At 32.8% G+C, this 20,948-nt stretch overlaps 1 protein-coding gene and 1 long non-coding RNA gene across 2 annotated transcripts in view; one reads left to right on the top strand and one right to left on the bottom strand.

Annotated features, from left to right (window-relative positions):
* The window catches only part of LOC114337597 (late secretory pathway protein AVL9 homolog), a 66,273-nt gene that overhangs the window by 38,323 nt on the left and 7,002 nt on the right, over window positions 1–20,948 (top strand). Inside the window, exons 7-10 of the mRNA XM_028288079.2 lie at window positions 2,749–2,956; window positions 12,905–13,050; window positions 15,114–15,285; window positions 16,052–16,140. Coding sequence (XP_028143880.1) covers window positions 2,749–2,956; window positions 12,905–13,050; window positions 15,114–15,285; window positions 16,052–16,140 — 615 coding nt within the window. The remainder of the gene's footprint in view (window positions 1–2,748; window positions 2,957–12,904; window positions 13,051–15,113; window positions 15,286–16,051; window positions 16,141–20,948) is intronic.
* LOC126887907 (uncharacterized) lies at window positions 8,603–11,300 on the bottom strand. The gene is made up of 2 exons (XR_007699279.1): window positions 10,819–11,300; window positions 8,603–10,760 (listed from the first exon to the last, which is right to left on the bottom strand). It is a non-coding gene; the product is annotated as an uncharacterized LOC126887907 (long non-coding RNA).

The raw sequence follows: 20,948 nt of genomic DNA, 5'->3' as shown, positions 1-20,948 counted from the left end.
AAAAGATTGGTCATAAATTATACCACAGATTCTGGGGTCAAAAATAGGTTGATTGAACCTCACTTACCTATATACCAGGGGTGGCCAAGCTCCTTGATAGCCAGAGCCACTTCTTATAAGTTAAAATTTTTCGCGAGCCGCAATTAAAAACGCATTCAAAAAGTATGTAAAGAAGGTATGTACAATGTTTTTTAACAGAACTTTTATTTTTTGAAAACAGAAATAAAATTACGAAATATTAAAACTTAATTACATTTTTTTCCTTATTCTTCTCGTTGTCCTTGCCCAATAAGAGGGTCGAACTTTGCTATCACCTATCACCTATCCATCTTTTACCCATTTCTTCCACGCCTTCCGGCCTTCTTCCCATTTCCTTCGCCTATTGTGCTGTTTTCCGTCTCTTGGTTCCAATTTCCTGGATTTGTTCCATCCACCCCTTTCTACGTCTGCTCCTTCTTCTTTTCCCCTGTCTCTTGGCATCTGTCACCTTCTTTACTAGTCTGTTCTCGTTCATTCCAGTTATATGTCCAAACCAATTCGACTTTTTTTTTCAATTTTTTCTCTCTGTTGGTCCCTGTCTTAGCATGTTTCTAATGTTTTCGTTCCTTTCCCTGTCCAACATTTGTTTTCCTTCTTTTGGTAATTATTTAAAATTTGGTGAATAATTTGTGGTAGCATTTCTCAGTAATTCTTTCAGATGCTGGTTAGTTAATACTGATGTGTTAGGATTTCACGAATTTTAAAATGGAATTAAATGGCCCATACAAGTACGTTGTTTCTAATATGGAAATAATTCGACAAACATCCTTTTTTAATTTAGAGTATGTACTTCGATTTTGGTACAAATTTCCAAAATTCGGTAATCGGCGTCGACTTATAGTTTTATTTTCGAGCTTGATCTTCTTGCGTCTCTATTAATTTTAATTCACCAGATGTTGTTTGGGTCATATATTGGTAATACATACAAAAATTCACCTTATGGATTATGTATATTTCAAATGAATTAAAAAAAATGAAGAGATTTAAAATATTTTAAGTCTTGAAATAAATTTTGGACTTTGGTCAATATTCCTTTTGGCTTTTTTATCTACTCGTTAAGATTTTCTACTTTAATATTGTAACAAATTTTTTTAAGTCGAGTAAAATGACTAAATATGTATACAAATCGGTCTGGAGTGGGTTGATTACTGACTTTTATGTCGCGCCACTCTTCATATTCTTTCGCGCAGTTTTTGATTTGTTATATCACTTTTAGCTTGGATGGAAATGGAATTTGTTACAAAGTTGCATTTGGTCTTTCATATTTGTTGTCATTAATTTTAAAGACATTCTGAAACACATATGGAACGATAATAATTGTTATAAATAATAACACAAAATTGAAAATGATCTCGGGTACATTTATCGAGAGCCACAAGCAATTCTTCAAAGAGCCGCATGTGGCTCGCGAGCCGCAGTTTGGCCACCCCTGCTATATACAATAGTGCACACAAAAAAAGTTACAGCCCTTTGAAGTTACAAAATGAAAATCGATTTTTTTTTTCATATATCGAAAACTCTCAGAGATTTTTGATTGTACATTGACATAATGTGCCACTTTTGTGGCAGCAACATCTTAATTTGTGCACCCCATAAAAATTTTATGGGGGTTTTATTCCTTTAAACCCCCACCCCCCCAAACTTTTGTGTACGTTCCAATTAAATTATTGTGGCACCATTAGTTAAACACATTGTTTTTAAAACTTTTTTGCCTCTTAGTACTTTTTCGATAAGCCAGTGTTTATCGAGATATTTTGAATATTTGTCGAATCCACCACATATTTGTATATGGTTAAGTACGATTTTTTGAGACCTGTTAATAATCTGAAAATTTATTTATAATTTACATTTTTAGGTATATTTTGAAAAAGAAGCTACATCTCGATAAAAGGTGACTTATGAAAAAAGACTAAGAGGCAAAAGTTTTAAAAACACTGTGTTTAACTAATCGTACCACAATAATAGTTTAATTGGAACGTACACAAACATTTGGGGGGTTTAAAGGAACAAAACCCCCATAAAATTTTTACGTAAATATATTGAAAAAGAAGCCGCATCTCAATAAAAACTGGCTTATCGAAAAAATACTAAGAGGCAAAAAAGTTTTAAAAACGTTGTGTTTAACTAATGGTACCACAATAATGAATTACTTGGAACGTACACAAAAGTTTAGGGGGATTTAAGGGAACAAAATCCCCATAAATTTTTTATGGGGTGGAGAAATTTCACTATAATTTTGTTTTAAGATGTTCCTGCCATAATAATGATACATGTCCATTTTCAATAAAAAATCTGTAATAGTTTTCGATATATTAAAAAAAATCGATTTTCATTTTGTAACTTCAAAGGGCTGTAACTTTTTTTATGAGCAAATTTGTACTAAGGTAAGTTAGGTTCAATCGAACTATTTTGGACCCCAGAATCTGTGGTATAATTTATGACCAATCTTTTCGGGACACCCTGTATAAAGTGTTGCAAACAACTGTTAGTAAGACAATAAATACTCGCAACTATTGTATTAATGCAAAAACTAATTCGACTATGTCTTGCTGTGAAAATACATTGCAGATATTAACATGTTTTCATGTAAGTAGTCTACCATACCACGATTTTATTAGTTTTAGCTGTGATGCTTTCAGGTCCAATGTTTCTATTATCGTCTTCGGTTAATTAGCTATTTTATCCACGCCACTGTTTTTTTAATTGTAGGAGCTCTGTGCTTGCCATATTTATCCTTGCCGTATTTGGATCTTCTTGTCGATGTCAACGTACGGAGTTACGTAGTAGGAGCAACTAACGTTTTGTTTAAGCAAAAAAGGCAGCTTTATGATATACTGGTAGATATAGATGGGAATAGAATAGAATGCCAGGATTTGAATTTAAGAAAATATTTACATTTGACAACCGAGGATCTCAGGTAAAAAACATTTTTGTTTGGTTATCCTAAAAAATGATTCAATGAATATAATATAGTGTTAGAATACCTCCAACACAAATTTTTTTTCTTTTTTCAAAAACTTAAGCTTATTTCAAGCATTGATCGATGGAGAGATCAGTGCTTGGAATAAGCTTAAGAAATTGAGTAAGAAACGAGGAAGTTCGTAGGCGAATCGGAGTCAAAGATATTATCGAACATATTACTAGGCAAAAACGGAGATGGGCGGGACATGTTGCAAGAATGAAAGACGACAGATGGACAAAAAATTGCTTGAGTGGAGACCACGGGCAGACAAGCGAAGGCGAGGAAGACCCCAACGCGGTGAACCGACGACCTCAAAAGAATTGTGACCAATTGGATAGCAGATGCGCAGAATAGAAGAAGATGGAAATATCTGAAGGAGGCTTATGTTCGACAATGGACAAATCAACAAATCAGGGCTGATTGATGATGATGATCAGAAGAATATATAAGAAGAAAAAAAGTTATTAATATGTGTATATGTTACGGTAAAAGTAGATAATCTGGTAATTGTACATAATTCCCGGTAATTGAATACAATTACCACAGTCGACGGTAAATGTAGGAAATATTCTTTAAAAACCCTTTATTTCCTACTTTTACCGGTAATTGTATACATTTCCCAGAGCATCTTGGTAAAAGTAAGAAATTCAAATTATAACGATCGACACGCAAGCGAAATGCCTCAATACGTAACTGTAGAAATCATAACGATCTATTTTAATCTGTGTGAAACTTGCCAGAAAAAATCTTAGGCTCTCAAAGAAGGTTTAGTAGTGAAACCTATACTGTCAAAAAGAAATAAATAGTAGATGTCAAATAGATTTGATAGATATGCAAGCCCAAGCAGAAAATTAATTCAAGTTCATTTTTGTCTACCAAGATCACTTTTTTTTACCATGTCAACAAAATTTGTACAATTACGTTTGTTGAAAACTAAGTTGCATTAGTTCTTCTTGACATATTTTGTGCTTTTGCAGCTCCGAGCATTCTTGAAAGCGACAATGGACGAGAATTCTTCAACATAATTATAGAAGAACTGTGCTCCATGTGGAAACATTTAAATATAGTGCACGCTAAGCCAAGACACAGTCAGTCACAAGGATCTGTTGTGAATAAAGACATTGAAAATATACGCAATTTATAGTTGGAAAGCAATCAAACAAGCAAATTGTCAGAGGGCCTTCGATCTGTACATTTCGCGAAGAACCGAGCTTACCCTTCTGGCATCAAGTGTAGTCCTTATGAAGCTATGTTTGGGGTTCCTGCCCTTTGCTTCAAAACTTCATCACTGCCAGAAGATGCTTTAAAAAATATTTCGACTGAAAAAGATTTGGAAGCAGAAGAATAAGTAGAAGAGACGCAGTCAGGTCCTGATCCTGAAGAACGTGAAGAAGCGGAAGTGGATGAACCAAATGAGCTTCTAATAGAGCAAGAACCAGAAAAATCTGAGCAACCATCAGTGAACTATTTTCTGCAATTAAACGAACATGAGCAAAGAAAGGTCTTGAAAAGCAAGCGAAGAAAATGCTTAAAACATCAGAAACAAAACGTTTGGCAGTTTTTATGAGTGTTTAAAATGAATTATACGAATTGGGTACTAAAGAAGGGCGACTGCCACAGTTGTATAGCAGAAATCAATTTACCATCTGCAAAGAATCGTTCATTTCTTTAGACATGGTTCCAAAACTAAACATTTCATTGCGCTAGTAGGTATGTTAGAAAAACGTCTTTGTCGGGTGAGCAAGGATCTCAGCGATGTGCTTGCAAAAGTAAATGTAAAACAGATAAGCGTAACTGTAAAAAAATGGAAAGTTGTGTAATTCCGAGTTCATGAGAGTTTGCCATGTAACAACAAATAGTAAGTATGTAAGTAAAGTAGTAGACCTGGATCCAGCGTACCAAAAAAAAGTTGATTAATAGCCAGCTGAAAATTTGTTAATAGCTTAACGGTGTCTAGTCGGACAAACTTTGATGTACGGGAACACTGAAACAGGGGAAGTTTTAATTGTGGAACAGTTTAAAAATTTGGAACGTCAGATTACGAAAACGTCCCATATATTTTGTCGGACAGAACATCCAATTGATTTGTTACCCTTTCATTGAAACACGCTCAAAGTCCCCCGTCTAAATATTTGAAATTCCGACCCAGTTTAACTTTCGCTACGCCCTGTATATCGATCTTCCGCATAGTGCAGAGTATGGCGTTATTCACTTCTCACGGGTTTGGAAGCTTGTTTCGTTGTTCGTACAATTCTCTGAAATTTGGTGTACGAAAGTACCCCAAATTGTTTATATCCTACAAAATTGTAAACGGAATATTTTTCAATAAACACCAGCGTTGATGTAGCTTGCAAGATAAAAGGTTTTTATGACATTTACAGTCTTGAGTTATTTTCGTCGGTATATCCAAATAGCTAGAGGAAGTACCCCTGCAGAGTTGCAGACTAGAGTATAAAGGTTTATGATATTTACAGACAAGAAACCTATTGTATGTGTATTGGAACAAGAAGACTCAAGCTAGATAAGCCGATGTTTTTAGTAGAACTATTAAATATTGAGTTCGCAAAAACTAACTGTAATAGTGTGAGTCATAGCATTTCGTGAAAACGTAGGGATCTTGTTGTTGAGAAGATAACGAGTACGTATCGGTAGAAAGCGAAAATCATGACATTTATGGGATGCCCTGAATAAGTTTTCTTGCCACCTGATTGGTAGAGAAATGTTTGGTATGGGCCAAGGTACTAAAAAAATTATGTAGCACGAATTTTGTCAAATCTAAGTATATCTTCATGTTTATCTAATTTGTCGTGTATCATAAAAATGACTTCCATTCGCGCAACGAGCTACATCATTAAACTCTTATGCAAAAATCAGACTGCTATTACTAACCAACATGATTCCTGTCATTTAACATGTTCTTCGTGTTCCACTCATTAAAATACCCAGTTGGTAATAAACACCAGTCTGATTTTTGTATGAGAGTTTAATGAAATCGTAACAAATCAATTGGAAGCTCTGTCCGACAAAATACATGGAATGTTTTCTTAGTCTGACGTTCCAAATTTTTAACCTGTTCCACAATTAAAACTTCCCCTGTTCCAGTGTTCCCATACATCAAGGTTTGTCCGACTAGACGCCGTTAAGCTATTAACAAATTTTCAGCTTGCTATTAATCAACTTTTTTTTTATTCACGGGATCCAGGTCTATAGTAGTATTAATTCAGGCAAAAAAACTCAATTCAAGTTAAACAAAATGTCTCTTGTTTTTAATTCAATTCAATAAAGATCACACTTCTTGAATAGCTGTTGGATTGAAAATAATTTCCTACATTTACCGGTAATTGTATACAATTACCAAATGTCTACTCTTACCGTAACATATACAAACAGTTACGAAAAAAGGTCAATACTCACAATCCTAACGGTTTATTATACACAAGAATCTACAGGTCGAGCAAGTCTCGTAAATTTCACGATTGCGAGCCACGCTTCACGCAACCGTGTTTGCGTACTTGTGTTTCGAGTTGCGTGGTCGTGCAGAGTTATATTTACCAATTCGCGCAATCGTACTTGAGACGCTGTGTCAGGTGAGGTGTTTGAAAATTTGTGTAACTTGATTGCTTGATTCTGTGGTGTGAAGGTGGTTAAACTTTTGTTTTATTTTTTTTTGTTTTGTTTGTTTTTGTTGTTGCGAATATATCGCAGAAAGTTTTTAGATGAAGTAATTGTATGATGAAGATAACACAGAAAATACAAGAGGGCAGCATACTTTGCAAAACAACTGTTACAATTTGAAATCAACAATTTGTTAAGTTGTTGTCTTGCAGAGGAATATTTATAATCAATGCTTGCAGGTAAAAAAAGTGACTTTTTAAAAAATTATATCTTGGAAACTAAAAATTATTTTTATTTATAATTGAAACATGTAAAAGTATAGTACTCTCAAAAAAATTTCAGCCAAAAATATTCATTTTTGTAGAGTTGACTGCAATTTTTCGACAACAGCCCTTTTTTGCCGTGAGCAGCATAACAAGTCCAGTCTCATCTGAAATCAAAGTTTCTTGTAGTTTATACCTCTGGCTAGTGAATCAACAAAGGATTTTTTATTAGATGAGGTCATTTTTGTTTTATAAAAAAAACTACTTTAAAAATGAGAAAAATTGGGGTCAAAAATGTGTTTAAACTTATGTAAAATCTTCAAATTTCATTTTTTTTTAATTCCTTCGTTCATATTCTAGCCAGAGGTATAAACTACAAGAAACTTTTTGATTTCAGATGAGACTGGACTTAGTTATGCTGCCAACGCAAAAAAACTTAAACTCTACAAAAATGAATATTTTTGGCTGAAACTTTTTTTGAGACTACCTTAAGTACTATACTTTTATATGTTCCAATTATAAATAAAAATAAATTTTAGTTTTCGAGATATAATTTTTTTAAAAAGTCACTTTTTTTACCCACAAGACCCCTTAAAAAATGTTTGGAAGAATATGTTTGATGGCCAAGATGCATACATATATTTAGAAGGAAAGTTCCTGATTTCTGTAGTATAATACATAATACCGAAGAGGAAGTAGCCCTAAGCGCCGGACTCCACTTGCGATTTGTAGTTGTGAAGATTGAACACATTCTTTCAAATAGAAGTCAATCCATGATTATTTAGTCACAAATGGATTGACTTGTATTTGAAACAATGTGTTCAATCTTCCTGATTACAAATCGCAAGTGGAGTGCGGCGGTAATAACACCAAAATATTCCATATAGGTCCATAGAAGGTACACAGACATTGAAAAATTCCTGGAATATCCCCGAAAACATGTTCCCTGAGAACATCCCAGGAAAATCCTGTGTCAGCATTTTAAACATTACCTGAATGTCTTATTGGAACATTCCATGAATGTCCACGAATGTTCTCTGGACATTCAAAATATATTTTGTAGACATTCCCTGGATATACCAGAAATACAGTGATGAGCGCTCTAATAACCGGCAAAATAGCACAAAAGATGTATTAAGTAGTGAGATAAAAAGACATGAAACTAGTCGAGCTGGGAAATTTAGCGATATTAACTTATACATTTAGATTGTATTGATTGTGTACCACCTTCAGACGTACCAGACGAGTTTGGAAACTACCACTGTCACAGTGACAGTTTTAGTTGACATACTCCTCCGATATGTGTAAAGGTGGGATCAATATAACGTAAATTTAAAGGTTAATTTCGCTAAATTTCCCAGCTCGACTAGTTTCATTTCTTTTTATCTCACAACTAAATATTTTGCCGGTTATTAGGGCACTCATCACTGTACATCCTTGCTGATGTGACAATACCTCCTATCTGTTTTTTCATGAGTTTTGTATGAGAGATGGAAAAACATGTTTTAAGGTCACCTCCTGTGTTCATATGTAAGTTTTGACTTGTTTTGTAGTTCATAGATAGTTTAATTTACTACAAAACAAGTCAAAAAATATCATATGAAAACAGGAGGTGACCCTAAGACAAGTTTTTAGTCTCTCTTACAAAACTCATGAAAAAACAGATAGGATGTATTATTACATCACTGACGATATGTGGCCATACCAAATAATACATCCTTGATAAATATAAACATTTTTATTGAACAAAATCTTTTCATACATTTTTTTAATGCAATTTACTGATATTCCTAAATATTTCAAAAAAATGTGTCACATTTGCTTTGTAAACCTTTCTTTTGCCTTTCGTAGCCACATATTCCGTTTCCTTCCTGGTTTTTTTGTAGACCACTTCTCTCAGCTGATTCTAAAAAAAAATAAAATAAAGGGTAATTTTTCTATCCTTTACAATTAACAATCAGAAGAAATATTATTTACAGATAATGATATGTATAATAATAATAGGTTTGTTCTAGCATCAGTTTGAAACCATCAGCGAATAGTGGACCAGCGCGAGTAGAGGGGATCGCACTGGTGACTGTATTATGTTCTTTTACTGACCAACTGTTTGCTGATGGTTTTTGACTAGTTTGACCGTTTGCTAGAACAAACCTAATAATAATGAATATTTTGTATTTTGACAATGACATCTGATGTGGAAGTCAAAACATTAATAAAATTATTTTTTCAAGTTAACTTTCACATGCGCGTCTTAAAATTTAATACTTATATCATAAATAACTATTAAAACTATCTTAAGAGGAAACAGTATAGATCAACAGGTAGCGAAAATGTGTTCCAAGATTGCGGCTGTAATTTTGAATATTTTTCAAGATATTTGGCACACATATTCGTAATATAATAAAGAATGGCGGTACAGAGCCCAATTTGAAAAATATATTAATATGTGGAAATTACTCTGTAATTAAATACAATATAAAAAAAACGAGCTTGTACCGCCATTAAGAAGAACAAAAAAATACACTTTTTTCAAATACAACTTTTTTATCCGATTTTGTGTTATTTTGGAACTACTAAAATTTTTTATTTTATTAGTAGTTCCAAAATTACACAAAATCTAGGCATCGGATAAAAAAGTTTATTTGAAGAAAGTGTATTTTTTTGTTCTTCTTAATGGCGGTACAGGCTCATTTTTTAAATATTGTATAATTACAGAGTAATTTCCACATATTAATATATTTTTCAAATTGGGCTCTGTACCGCCATTCTTTATTATTTTACGAATACGTGTGCCAAATGCCTCGAAAAAATATTCAAAATTACAGTGACAATCTTGGAACACGTTTTGGCTACCTGTTTATCACTACTGTATTACCTTAAAACATTGCAATTTGCTAAACCAGTATATTTTACTCTACTACTACTCTACTAGCTACCTCATTTTCCACTGTTTCTAAAGACTTGTTTACATGGGTAGAGTTTTGAGGAGAGTAGAGTAGTGGTAGTACTCTACCAAAAATGGCTTGATACCATTCACGTGAGGAGAGTACAAGTATAGTACTGATGCTAGTATAGTGAAACCGATTTTTGTATTTTTAAACACTCTTGATTATAAGTGCACCTTAAATTCTTAATTTTTTGCTTAAGCTTGTTTACTCCAAAGCCCCCTTTGCCATTCTTTCGACGATTTCATCCTCCGCAGCTTGCTGCAAACTTTTATTTCTGTAGTATACACTACCTAAATTCCATAAACACTGGTATTCACCGTATTATAGCTCTACAAGTTTTAAAGTTTCATCTTCGGTGAACTTCATTTTCACTATTTACACAAAACACAATTCCAGCCAGAATGACAGCGCCCCCATGTACTCTCCTACCTACTCTATTCTGCCATAATTGAGCGTGTTCCATGGGTAGAGTGTGCAGCCGAGTAGACATTTTGGCAGTAGTGGTGGTCATAGAGTAGTTACTTTGCCATAGGTTGCTAGTCACTCTACTTTAACTCCAACTATACACTCTACCAGCTATTCTACTGTGCTGAGCATTTTTACAGGTAGAGTTACTCTACTCTATCAAGTACTTGCATCATTACTCTACCCGTGTAAACAAGTCTTAAATCTACTGAATGAAAATCTACTTAATCTTAATCTACTCTTAATGAAAAATGTCTAAAATCATTTACCCACCTAGTATTATTGTAGAATTTAAGACAGTCCAGTGCCTTATAAATAATTTCAATATGAATATTTTTCCCTTTAATTCTCCTTTGATACCACTCCATTTTAGATTTTGGGGAACTTATTTCATTGTGTTTATAGACCATATTTATTGAAGGAACCCAATCTGGAGATTGTTATTATCTATTAAGTCGGCTGGTTTTCCTATAAGATTAAAATGTTAACATCTTCAAAAATCGTTACTGTTGTAATTGTAACTTACCAGATATAAAATGATTACAGCAGACAGGACAGGAAAATTTTCATTTCGCTAGTAAAACCTGTACATTGTATTGCATTTAACCATTGTTGTCTCTCAGATACCTTATTTAGTTCAGTTTAAAAGTGAACTTTATCTTGACTTTATCACATTTCACACTTCAAAACACAACACCAATGAAGCATATTATCTTTCTAAATTAATACTTCCAGAGAAAATGTTAAATTAATCTTTGTACAACACAAAATTACAAAGAAATACAACTAAAATTATCTAAAACTCATTAAGAACAGATAGAATAAGATTTATCTTTTACACCCAGTAGCCATATTGACATATTGATTTAATTTTGAAAACGATTATATTTAAATTTGGTAAATATAACTCCGTACGACCACGCAACTTGAAACACAAGTACGCAAACACGGTTGCGTGAAGCGTGGCTCGCAATCGTGAAATTTACGAGACTTGCTCGACCTGTAGATTCTTGTTTATTATACAGTGCACTGGAATAAGTGTTACCCCCCCTTATTAACTTATTTATTTTTAGCACATAAGCAAAACGCTCGGACAGGTCGATTTTTAAAATAATCATAGTATATTATAGCATCAATGTTTCGAACTTTACGCGATCCCCCTTCAGATGACAGTCATAATTTTGATTTTTTTTTAAATGGGAAAGTACATCATGTGACACCTCATTTAAAAGCTCTTGAAGTACTGATTACAAAAATATATATTACTTTAATCCTTTTTGAGAGCGTAGGCGCAAAATTTCGGTCGAATTATTTTTAAATTCTTCTTTAAGTGCCATCTCCGATGTACATCCGTACCATTCTTTCAGGTTGCGCAGCCACGATATTCTACGGTTTCCTATGCTTCTTTTTCCTTGAATATTTCCCTGCATAATCAATTGGAGCAAGCTGTATCTCTCTCCACGTGTAATATATCCGAGATATTCCAATTTTCTTGTTTTGATGGTATTTGAGATTTCCATTTCTTTATTTATTTTTAAATGCATTCATTTTTTTTTCGAATCCTGAGAAAATTAATAAGTATTTTTGAAAACTTTAAACGCAGATGAAATATTACAGTATTATTGATGGTCGAAAGTCCCTGAGAACTTCTATAATGTTTATTTTAATAAGTCACAAGGGTGAAAAAAAGAGAAAATTTAGTCTGATTTTTAATTTCAAATATATCATTCAAAAGAAACTTTTTGATTATTCTAAGGGACTTTCTGCCCTAGGTAATAATGCAATCTTTCATTCTGCGTTTAAATTTTTCAAAAATACTTATTAGTTTTCTCAGGATTCGAAAAAAATATATGCGTTTAAAATAATTCGACCGAAATTTTGCGCCTACGCTCTCAAAAAGGATTAAAGTATTATACATTTTTGTAATCTGTATTTCAAAAGCTTTTAAATGAGGTGTCACATGATGTACTTTCTTTCCCATTTAAAAAGATCAAAGTTATGTCTGTCACCTGAAGAGGGATCGCGTAAAGTTCGAAACATTGATGCTGTAATATACTGTGATTATTTTAAAAATCGACCTGTCCGAGCGTTTTGCTTATGTGCTAAAAATAATTAAGTTAATAAGGGGGGTAACAGTTATTCCAGCGCACTGTATGTTAAAAGAAGCAACCGTTTTCGGGATTTACAATTTATGTCCCAACTCTGTGCATCATGGACTCACACGTGCAACCTTTTCATCATATTTAGATATATCTTAGTAGAATACAGACTTAATGGAATGCAACGACGTAGCGTTAGCTTATGCGTAGTGTATCAATTCTTGCTTAACAATCCTCACTTGTTTTTATTTTATTTGAGTGAATAAAGAATCACTGAATCATAGAATGATTGTCCTTGCGACATTAAACGTATCTTAACCTAAATGCCTAAGCATTTTTATTTGTGCAACATGCAATACCATGTTAGTGATCTTATTGATATTATCTTATAGAGTAAGATCTTATTTAATTCTACTGGTTTCCTGTTAAGTCTACATTTAATAAAAATCTAATATACAATATAATATATATTATATTCTATCATTATTCTTAATATATTTTTGGTAATTTTAGGTTCGCCGACTACATTGTGAAACATGTATCGGAAGAACGGCACGACGTGTTCTTGGATGGTGTTGGCTGGGAGGGTGGGGATGAATGGATAAGGACACAGTTTAGGGTGTATTTGCTGTGTTTGTTAAGGACGTCTATGTTGCAAGGTAATTTTTAAAAAGGATATCACAAATTATTATCAAACAAGAAATCGAAGATTTTCGACTTATGACAATTCTATTGGGAATATTTTTTCAGTTGTATCTGTTCGATAATCTATCTATAAGTTATATATGTATAATACTTTATAATATTCTAATTGATATTGCTACTATTGTTTTTTTTCATTTGCTTTTTATTTATTTTCTTATAACGATTTATAAAATTGAATTAATTATATCATATCGAGGGGTTCGAGCGAAAACCCGATAAATACCAAAATTATGAAATCCGGTATTTTTATTTCCGCTGTAGTAAAATACGTCTCCTACCACTGGTAAATGTTATTATTTGATATTAACATTTTTAAGCACAGTAACTAATAAAAACCAAACATGGTAAACACCGTTAACTCATATTTTTAAATAACACCAACCCGATATATAACTTTACTGATAAAAATACTTTGTTGTAAACATATTTATAATATGAGAATCCGGTAGAATCTTTATCTTCTTTTTTCCAGTGTAAAGTTACTAATTTTATTAGAAATATTTCTAAGTTAAAAACTGATAATTAATTTTATCGGAGATGAAGATTACAAAATTGTTTATTTTGACAAAATATATTCATGCGAAAATCCGATAAAGAATTTTAGACTATGATAGTTTATTAAATATCAGCACACTTTTTTCCTGCGAAAACCCAGTAAAAGATGCGTAAATTGACAATTGAATATTACGAAAAAAAAGCGGTTAGAATGGGGTCCATATTTATAATGAAAAACAAACTCAGAGCTTCCAAGGTACCACAGCAAATCGATTGTAGTAAATTTAAATTTAAGTGTACTGAAAAATTGTCTGAAGACTATTGAAACCCTGTAGAAATTACTGGAGTCTAGTAGTAGTAGTCTAGTCTAGAAAAATTTTGATTTTGTACAATATAACTGTCAAACTAATTAGGAATAAGCTTGTCCCTAAGACTTCCCAAAGAAAGGAACGAACATTTAGTAAGAAATGTTTCTTCCCACTAGCTTACCATGAATGAATTCCAGTGTGTCAAAAGTTTTTTAAAAAACGCTGTGTATATTCTCAGATGATATAATAAATGCTGTAGCTAACAGTGAGTCTACTGGATGATATTCTAAAAAAGACAACAGCGGAAAACGGTAACCAGTTAATAAAAATGTCAGAAGATATTGGTTTGAATTAAAAAAAAACTGCTACTCTACTACCTAAAAGGCTAAAACAAATTTCATCCCAAAAAGCAACCATAGACTTACCAACTCCGGGCAATTTACCAAAGTTATATAAAGGTACCTTTCCAATAAGTGAAGCAAAGAAAACGGATTTGATAAAGATGTGCCAAGAAAATATTTTCCAGAAGAGGTGCATGCTTGAATAACAAATTTAAAAACCGGTAATTATATCGTAGATCGATTTCCAGACCTAATGATGTGAGAAGAATCGGAAGAAGACATATTTTACCTTTTAATTTTGTAAAAAGAATGCAGATTAATTCATTTTTGTTGGAGTAATATACAATTAAGTTTTATTTTATAATTAAAAAAATTGAAAATAAAAACCAATAAAGTCAAATGTTATACTCATTCAACGAGGTAAAACCCGATAAATATCACGTTTTATTTTTTTTTTGTAAATACGTTTTTAGAAATTAAACTTAAAATAAATTATTTTAACTAAATATTAAATTCTCTGCCATTTGGCTATAACAAATATTTGATAAAACTTAAACCTATGACGATTTTAAATCTTCTTCAAACTTCCTAAAATCTTTAATCGCGATTATCTCTAAACAATGGTTTTGTCAGTTATCGGGTTAGGTATCGGGTTTTTTCGCTCGAACCCCTCGATATATTCAATTTTCGGAACAAAAATTAACAAAATAAATCTTAGTGCGAAAACGGATATTTTTTGTGTTCCGTGATATTAAAACATATACCCGTACCGAAGAGTTAAAAATAGTTCGTTTAAATGTTGGCGGTGAGCATATGTATATTATATTGGTATCTCCAAATTGGACATTCATGTGAACCTTTTGGTACTTTTAGATGGTTCCCGAGAGATTGATCATTTTAATTCAAGTTTTATAACCGCATGGAGAGATTCGCACAATTACAAAATTTGGTTGAGTGGAATCAATCCAGGGATATTAGACGTTCACCCTGGCCACCCGTTTGCCGGTCAACTGTCAGTTGCAGATATGAAGCTAAGATTTTCACAGTAAGTAATTCGTTAGATAGATATATTTTTAATGTACATGGGAGGACTAACACTACAATGCATACTCAACACAACAATGAACATTTTATTTCTAAATAATGTAAATTTGTTCAATGATTTCTAATCATATTTATATATCTACTTCATTATCATATTTTTTTATTACGTTACGTACCATATTGTTTATACGTTATTCGATATCGATTGCTTTTTAGATCCTCCCTCTTATGTACCCTCTCTGTTGAGGTTGGCCACCATTACGGCAAATTCATTTCTATCGTGAGCTGCGTGTATTAGATTATTTCCGGTGGTGTTCAATCTCTTATATTTCTCAGCTACGATTTTTTCTTTTGACCCATACTTCTTTTTACAACTACAACTTGTTGGTGATGATGCCGAACTATGGCAGAAATTGGGTCAGAATTGCGGATGAAATGTAACGTTCATAGATTCTGTTCAAAATTGTTCAATTGGCTTTATCTATCTAAGCATGATCTATGTGGACGGTCGCATAAGAATTATCATAAACTTCATGTTGTTCATTTGGAATGTTGTTTCGGGTGAGGTAAGAGAAAAAAAGTGTTTGGTGAACAGTAAAGTCTATTCGTATTCCCTTCGCTTTGAGAATTTTATTTATTTTGTGGATGATCCTTGAGATAATCAAGAAAGCTTAGTTCGATGAACATCTTTAGATTAAGAGTGAGTGGGTGAACGATGTACCTCTTTTACTTAGTTAATTGATCATCATATGAGAAATGTGTTTTAGTACGATGCAGAATACTGAAAGTGGTAGGAAATTGAATCAAGCGATGGCATCTACTGGAAAAGCCGTAGTGACGACAGGTAAAGCTGTAGGTAAGTTGCACTATGCTGTTATTCTATTAATAATAACCAGATATGACTTACATAATTTCATCTTGTTAAAATGTAGTACATTTCTAAAACGTTTTACAAGGTTCAGATTCTCATTTATCTGGGAAAAATATGGTGTAATGCTAAATAAATAATACAACTTATCTCGGAGCCATCAAAGATCTTTGAAATACAGAAATACTACTTAGTATCAGTACCAGTACGAAGTATCAGTACTATTATTGGTATACTAATTTTTCACCGCTCTTTAATCTTAATTATTGTTTTTTGAGTATTACTATTTTACACACCAATAATACACACACATCGGAAAAGACTAGGGATATTTTTAGAAAGAGACGTAATTTCTTCTTTAATTATTTTGGATAAATAATAATCGATTTGTAGTGATTATAGTGCAGTCACTGAAGGTTCATATCGATTTCGTTGAACCTTCATCGATTTGCATGAAAATTGGTGAGTGGTTAGAGGATATCTCAAGGAACAAGGGTGACATGGTGCCAACTTGCGCTTTTACCCTGGGGGTGGATGCCACCCCCCTCGGGGGTGAAAATTATTTTTTAAAAATAACCCCACAATTCGATAGAGGGACAAATTATAAGCAAAATTTGTCATATAAATTTATTAAAATAAATCAAAATTTTTTGTGTTATTAAAGATCAAAAATTTTAATTTTTCGTGAGAAAAATGTATGTTTTTAACCAATTTTTCATAAATAACTCAAAAACTATAAGTTTTTGCAAAAAAGTTATTATTATCAAAATTGAGGCTAATAAAAAATCAAATAATCTCCTTACTAGAAAAACCTTTTAATGGTAACTAAAAGTGAGTTATAGGTAATTGAATGATTATTTCTTTCGTCGAGTACCCAAATCTAAGTATTCAAGCTTAAATACCGGGAAAATGGTGCATTTTATAACATAAACTTATTAAACATTTGTCAAAGTTCATAAAAATAACTATCAAATAAGCTCTCGAACAAGTTGATAGCATTAAAATTTATGCACCAAAAATGTTTCAAAATGTATCTTTTAAAAATTTTTCCAAAAAATGTTATTGTTTTTTTTGTAAATAACTCGGTTAATTTTTAGGATATAAGGTTCACCTAAAAACTAATTAAAAGTTGATTCTAAGAGCTATTAAAAAACGTCAAAATTAGTATTTTCAACCTCTTACTTTTTTTTTTAAATAAAAGGTTAAATTGCCTCGGTTACATGATTCGCGCAGCAAAATTGAAATATTAAACGTTTCTACCTCGGTTATTTTTTACTCTACGGAAATAGTAAAATGAATAAAGTATTTGAAACAGAAAAAACTAAAATTTAGTTATATATGATTTTTTACGTATATTGAGTATTTTTGGAGTTATTATCAAAAGAAAATGAAAAGTACGATAATTTTAAAAATTCTGATTTTTTTTAAATTACATTTTTTTTCAAAAATATGCATTCTAAACCGGTCAAAATTGTTGAAATCATTAACTATGTTAACCTAAAAAACTCTTGTGAGGATTACTACAAATTTTAATTTTTGTGGAAATGGCGTATGTTTTATTTTTCACTTTTTCCTAAAAAAATCGAAAGGGTTCTCTTATTTTCATCATAACTTGCTTAATTCTGATGCTATTAACTTCTACTGGAGCTCACTTGATAGGCATTTCGAAGTACTTTGACAAGTGCTTAACAAGTATATTATATAAAATGCATCGTTTTCCCGTTCAAAAAAAATATACATTCAATTACCCATAACTCACTTTGAAATAACATTAGTTTAGTTCTTTAAGTGGGGAGTGTATTAAATTTTTTATTATCTTTAATTTTGTTAATAATAGTTTTTTTACAAAAGGTTATAGTGAGTAATACGTGAAAAAAGCTTTAAAACATGCATTTTTTAAGAAAAAATAAAATCTTTGATATTTAATAACTCAAAAAGTATTGATTTATGTTAATAACTTTATATAAAAAATTTTGCTTAGAAGTTGCCCCTCTATCGATTTATGGTATTAGTTTTAATAAAAAAATTTCACCCACGAGAAAGGGTGGCATCCACCCCCAGGGTAAAAGCGCAAGTTGGCATTATGTCACCTTTGTTCCTTGAAGTATCTTCTAACTACTCACCAATTTTCATGAAAATCAATGAAAGTTCAACGAAACCGGAGGTGAAAACCTTCAGTGACTCCACTATTAGCAGTATTTAATATACAACAAAATTTATTGAAATGTCAAAAATAACGAGAATGTCTTTCAGAAATGTCAAAAATAACGAGAAGTACAATTTAAAAATTTGGTCGTCACAAAATATGGTTGTAATAAAAACAAAAACAAAATTAATACAAAGTATGGCGTCCACCCTGATTTATTTCGGCTCTATATCTGTCGTTTATAGACAAAATGCGTTTTCTACATCTGCGTTTTCTACATCTTGCGTTTTCTACATCTGTACGTTTGAACATTCTTCTATCAGACGCTTTCAGAAACAAAACGGTGTATATGTTACCCATATGTAGAGCAATGCTTCGCTGAAGCATGTCTTATACATGGTCGGTGGGATTCAGGTCGGGGGATAGTGCTGGCCAAAGCAATACATCAATACCGTCGTTAGTAAGCCAGTCTGTCACTGCGCGTGCTACATGATAACGAGCATTATCTGTCATAAGGTGGAAGTTCTGGCCAACCAAACTAGCAAACGGACGAGCGATAGGTTGTAGAATTAACCTAATAAAATTGTACCTAATTGTTGTTGCAATTAATGTTTGGCTCACAGAATCACCAATAACTCACAAATTAAAACAATTAAGTTTAGGGAATGCTTAAAAAATAATACACTACCATAAAATATCAATTCATTATACCAGTGGTTCCCAACTAGCGGTCCGCGGACCCCTGGGGTCCGCGATGTATGACTGAAGGGTCCGCAAGATATAAAAATAAATGTATGAAGAGCCAGGGAGAAAAACGATATAAGTCCATTTTGCAAATTTTTTTAGGAGAGCGAAAACAAATTTTTCTCTCTAAATCTTTAAAATTAATAACATATATCGCGCAAGCTTAAAGTTATATCAAATTTTATATTGTTAACTATAATTTTGTTTATATACCTAAAAAAAAAAATATTTTCGTGTAAGACAGATTCGGCCTCCCCTCTTCACCACCACTGGCACTGGAAATAGATAAGACCCTACTTTGGCTTTATGCCGTTAAAATGCGTCGCTGTCATGTCTGTTTGCATTACAGTTACACAGCCAATTCACATTTCAGAGATGTCAGTCGGCTATTGTTAGTAAGTTAGTTAGTTCATTACTAGTGCGGTCCCTGACCGTGTTGAAACGTGTGATTTTGTGCAACATTTTAAAGCTTTGTTTTTCAGGGAAAGTTACATTACGCGTACGGGCGTACGTTATGGACCGTTGGTTAAAATGTGGATCGTTAAAACGGGATAGACCTACAGACGAAGAGGGAGAAAATACATTCAATGTTAAAGTTAAAAAGTCAATGACTCTCGAACCGAACTTGTCAGTGTCTCTTGAACCCAACTCGTCGGCGTCTCTTAAACCTAATTCGACCAAGATCAGTGCTGCAAAAATTAGAAAATACAACTCTGATTACTTGGAAATGGGTTTCACGTTCACTGGCCCTGAGCAGCAGCCTAAACCTCAATGTGTAATTTGCTACGAAAGCCTTTCGAATGAGTGTACAAGAGTAAGTCATTCGATTTTTTTAAAAACAAACTAGGAGAGCTTAAAGGATCTCGTAAAAACATTACTAAACACTATGGTGTAAATGTAAATGAAAATGCAACCCTTGCATCTTATGAGGTATCTCAGCTTGTCGCTAAATGTGGAAAAAACTATACAATTGCTGAAGAACTTATACTACCATCAGCAATAATTCTATGCAAGAGAATGTTAGGTGATGCGGCTGTTAAGATAATAAGTACTGTTCCGCTCTCTAACAACACTGTCCAAAGACGAATTTCAGATATGACCAATAACATTGAAGATACATTGCTGGTCAGACCTAGCATGAGCGACATGTTTGCTCTTCAATTGGACGAAAGCACCGACATATCAAAAAAAGCAATAATGTTGTGTTTTGTTCGATTTTTGTAGGAGGACCAGATATTGGAAGTTTTTCTTTTTTCATGCGAACTACTTCGCACAACAGCAGCAGATATTTTTACTGCATTGAATGATTTTTTCAATAAACATGACGTCACATGGACAAAATGTGTGGGCTTGTCTACGGATGGAGCAAAATCAATGGCTGGCCACAAAGTAGGACTTCAAGCTCGTGTCAAAGCAGTAGCTCCTGAGGGGAAATGGACACACTGTTGTATTCATCGTGAAGCCTTGGTAGCCAAAACATTGCCTGAACCTTTGCAGAAGATACTTAACGAAGTAGTTCAAATCGTTAACTATATTAAAACTCGACCTCTGCAATCCAGATTATTTTCTTTGTTGTGCAAAGAGATTGGCAGTGAGCATCAACACCTTCTTATTCATACGGAAGTAAGGTGGCTCTCTCGAGGGAGGATATTGACAAGATTTTTTGAACTTAGAGATGAAGTTCGTGTTTTTCTTCTTGACACCAAGTACGCAGATGTTCTCACTGACTTTTCTTGGCTTTGCTCAACTGCCTACTTAGATGACGTGTTTGAACACTTGAATGTATTAAACTTAAGTTTGCAAGGGAAAAATGTAGACATGTTCAAAGTTGAAAATAAGATCAGTGCTATGGTAAAAAAGTGCCAGCTGTGGGCGGCAAGAATTGAAAACGAGTCGTTCACTAACT

Source organism: Diabrotica virgifera, chromosome 7 (assembly GCF_917563875.1).
Source record: "Diabrotica virgifera virgifera chromosome 7, PGI_DIABVI_V3a".
Taxonomy (NCBI): domain Eukaryota; kingdom Metazoa; phylum Arthropoda; class Insecta; order Coleoptera; family Chrysomelidae; genus Diabrotica; species Diabrotica virgifera.
Note: the sequence above shows the minus strand (reverse complement) of the source record. Positions and strands in the feature narration are given on the sequence as shown.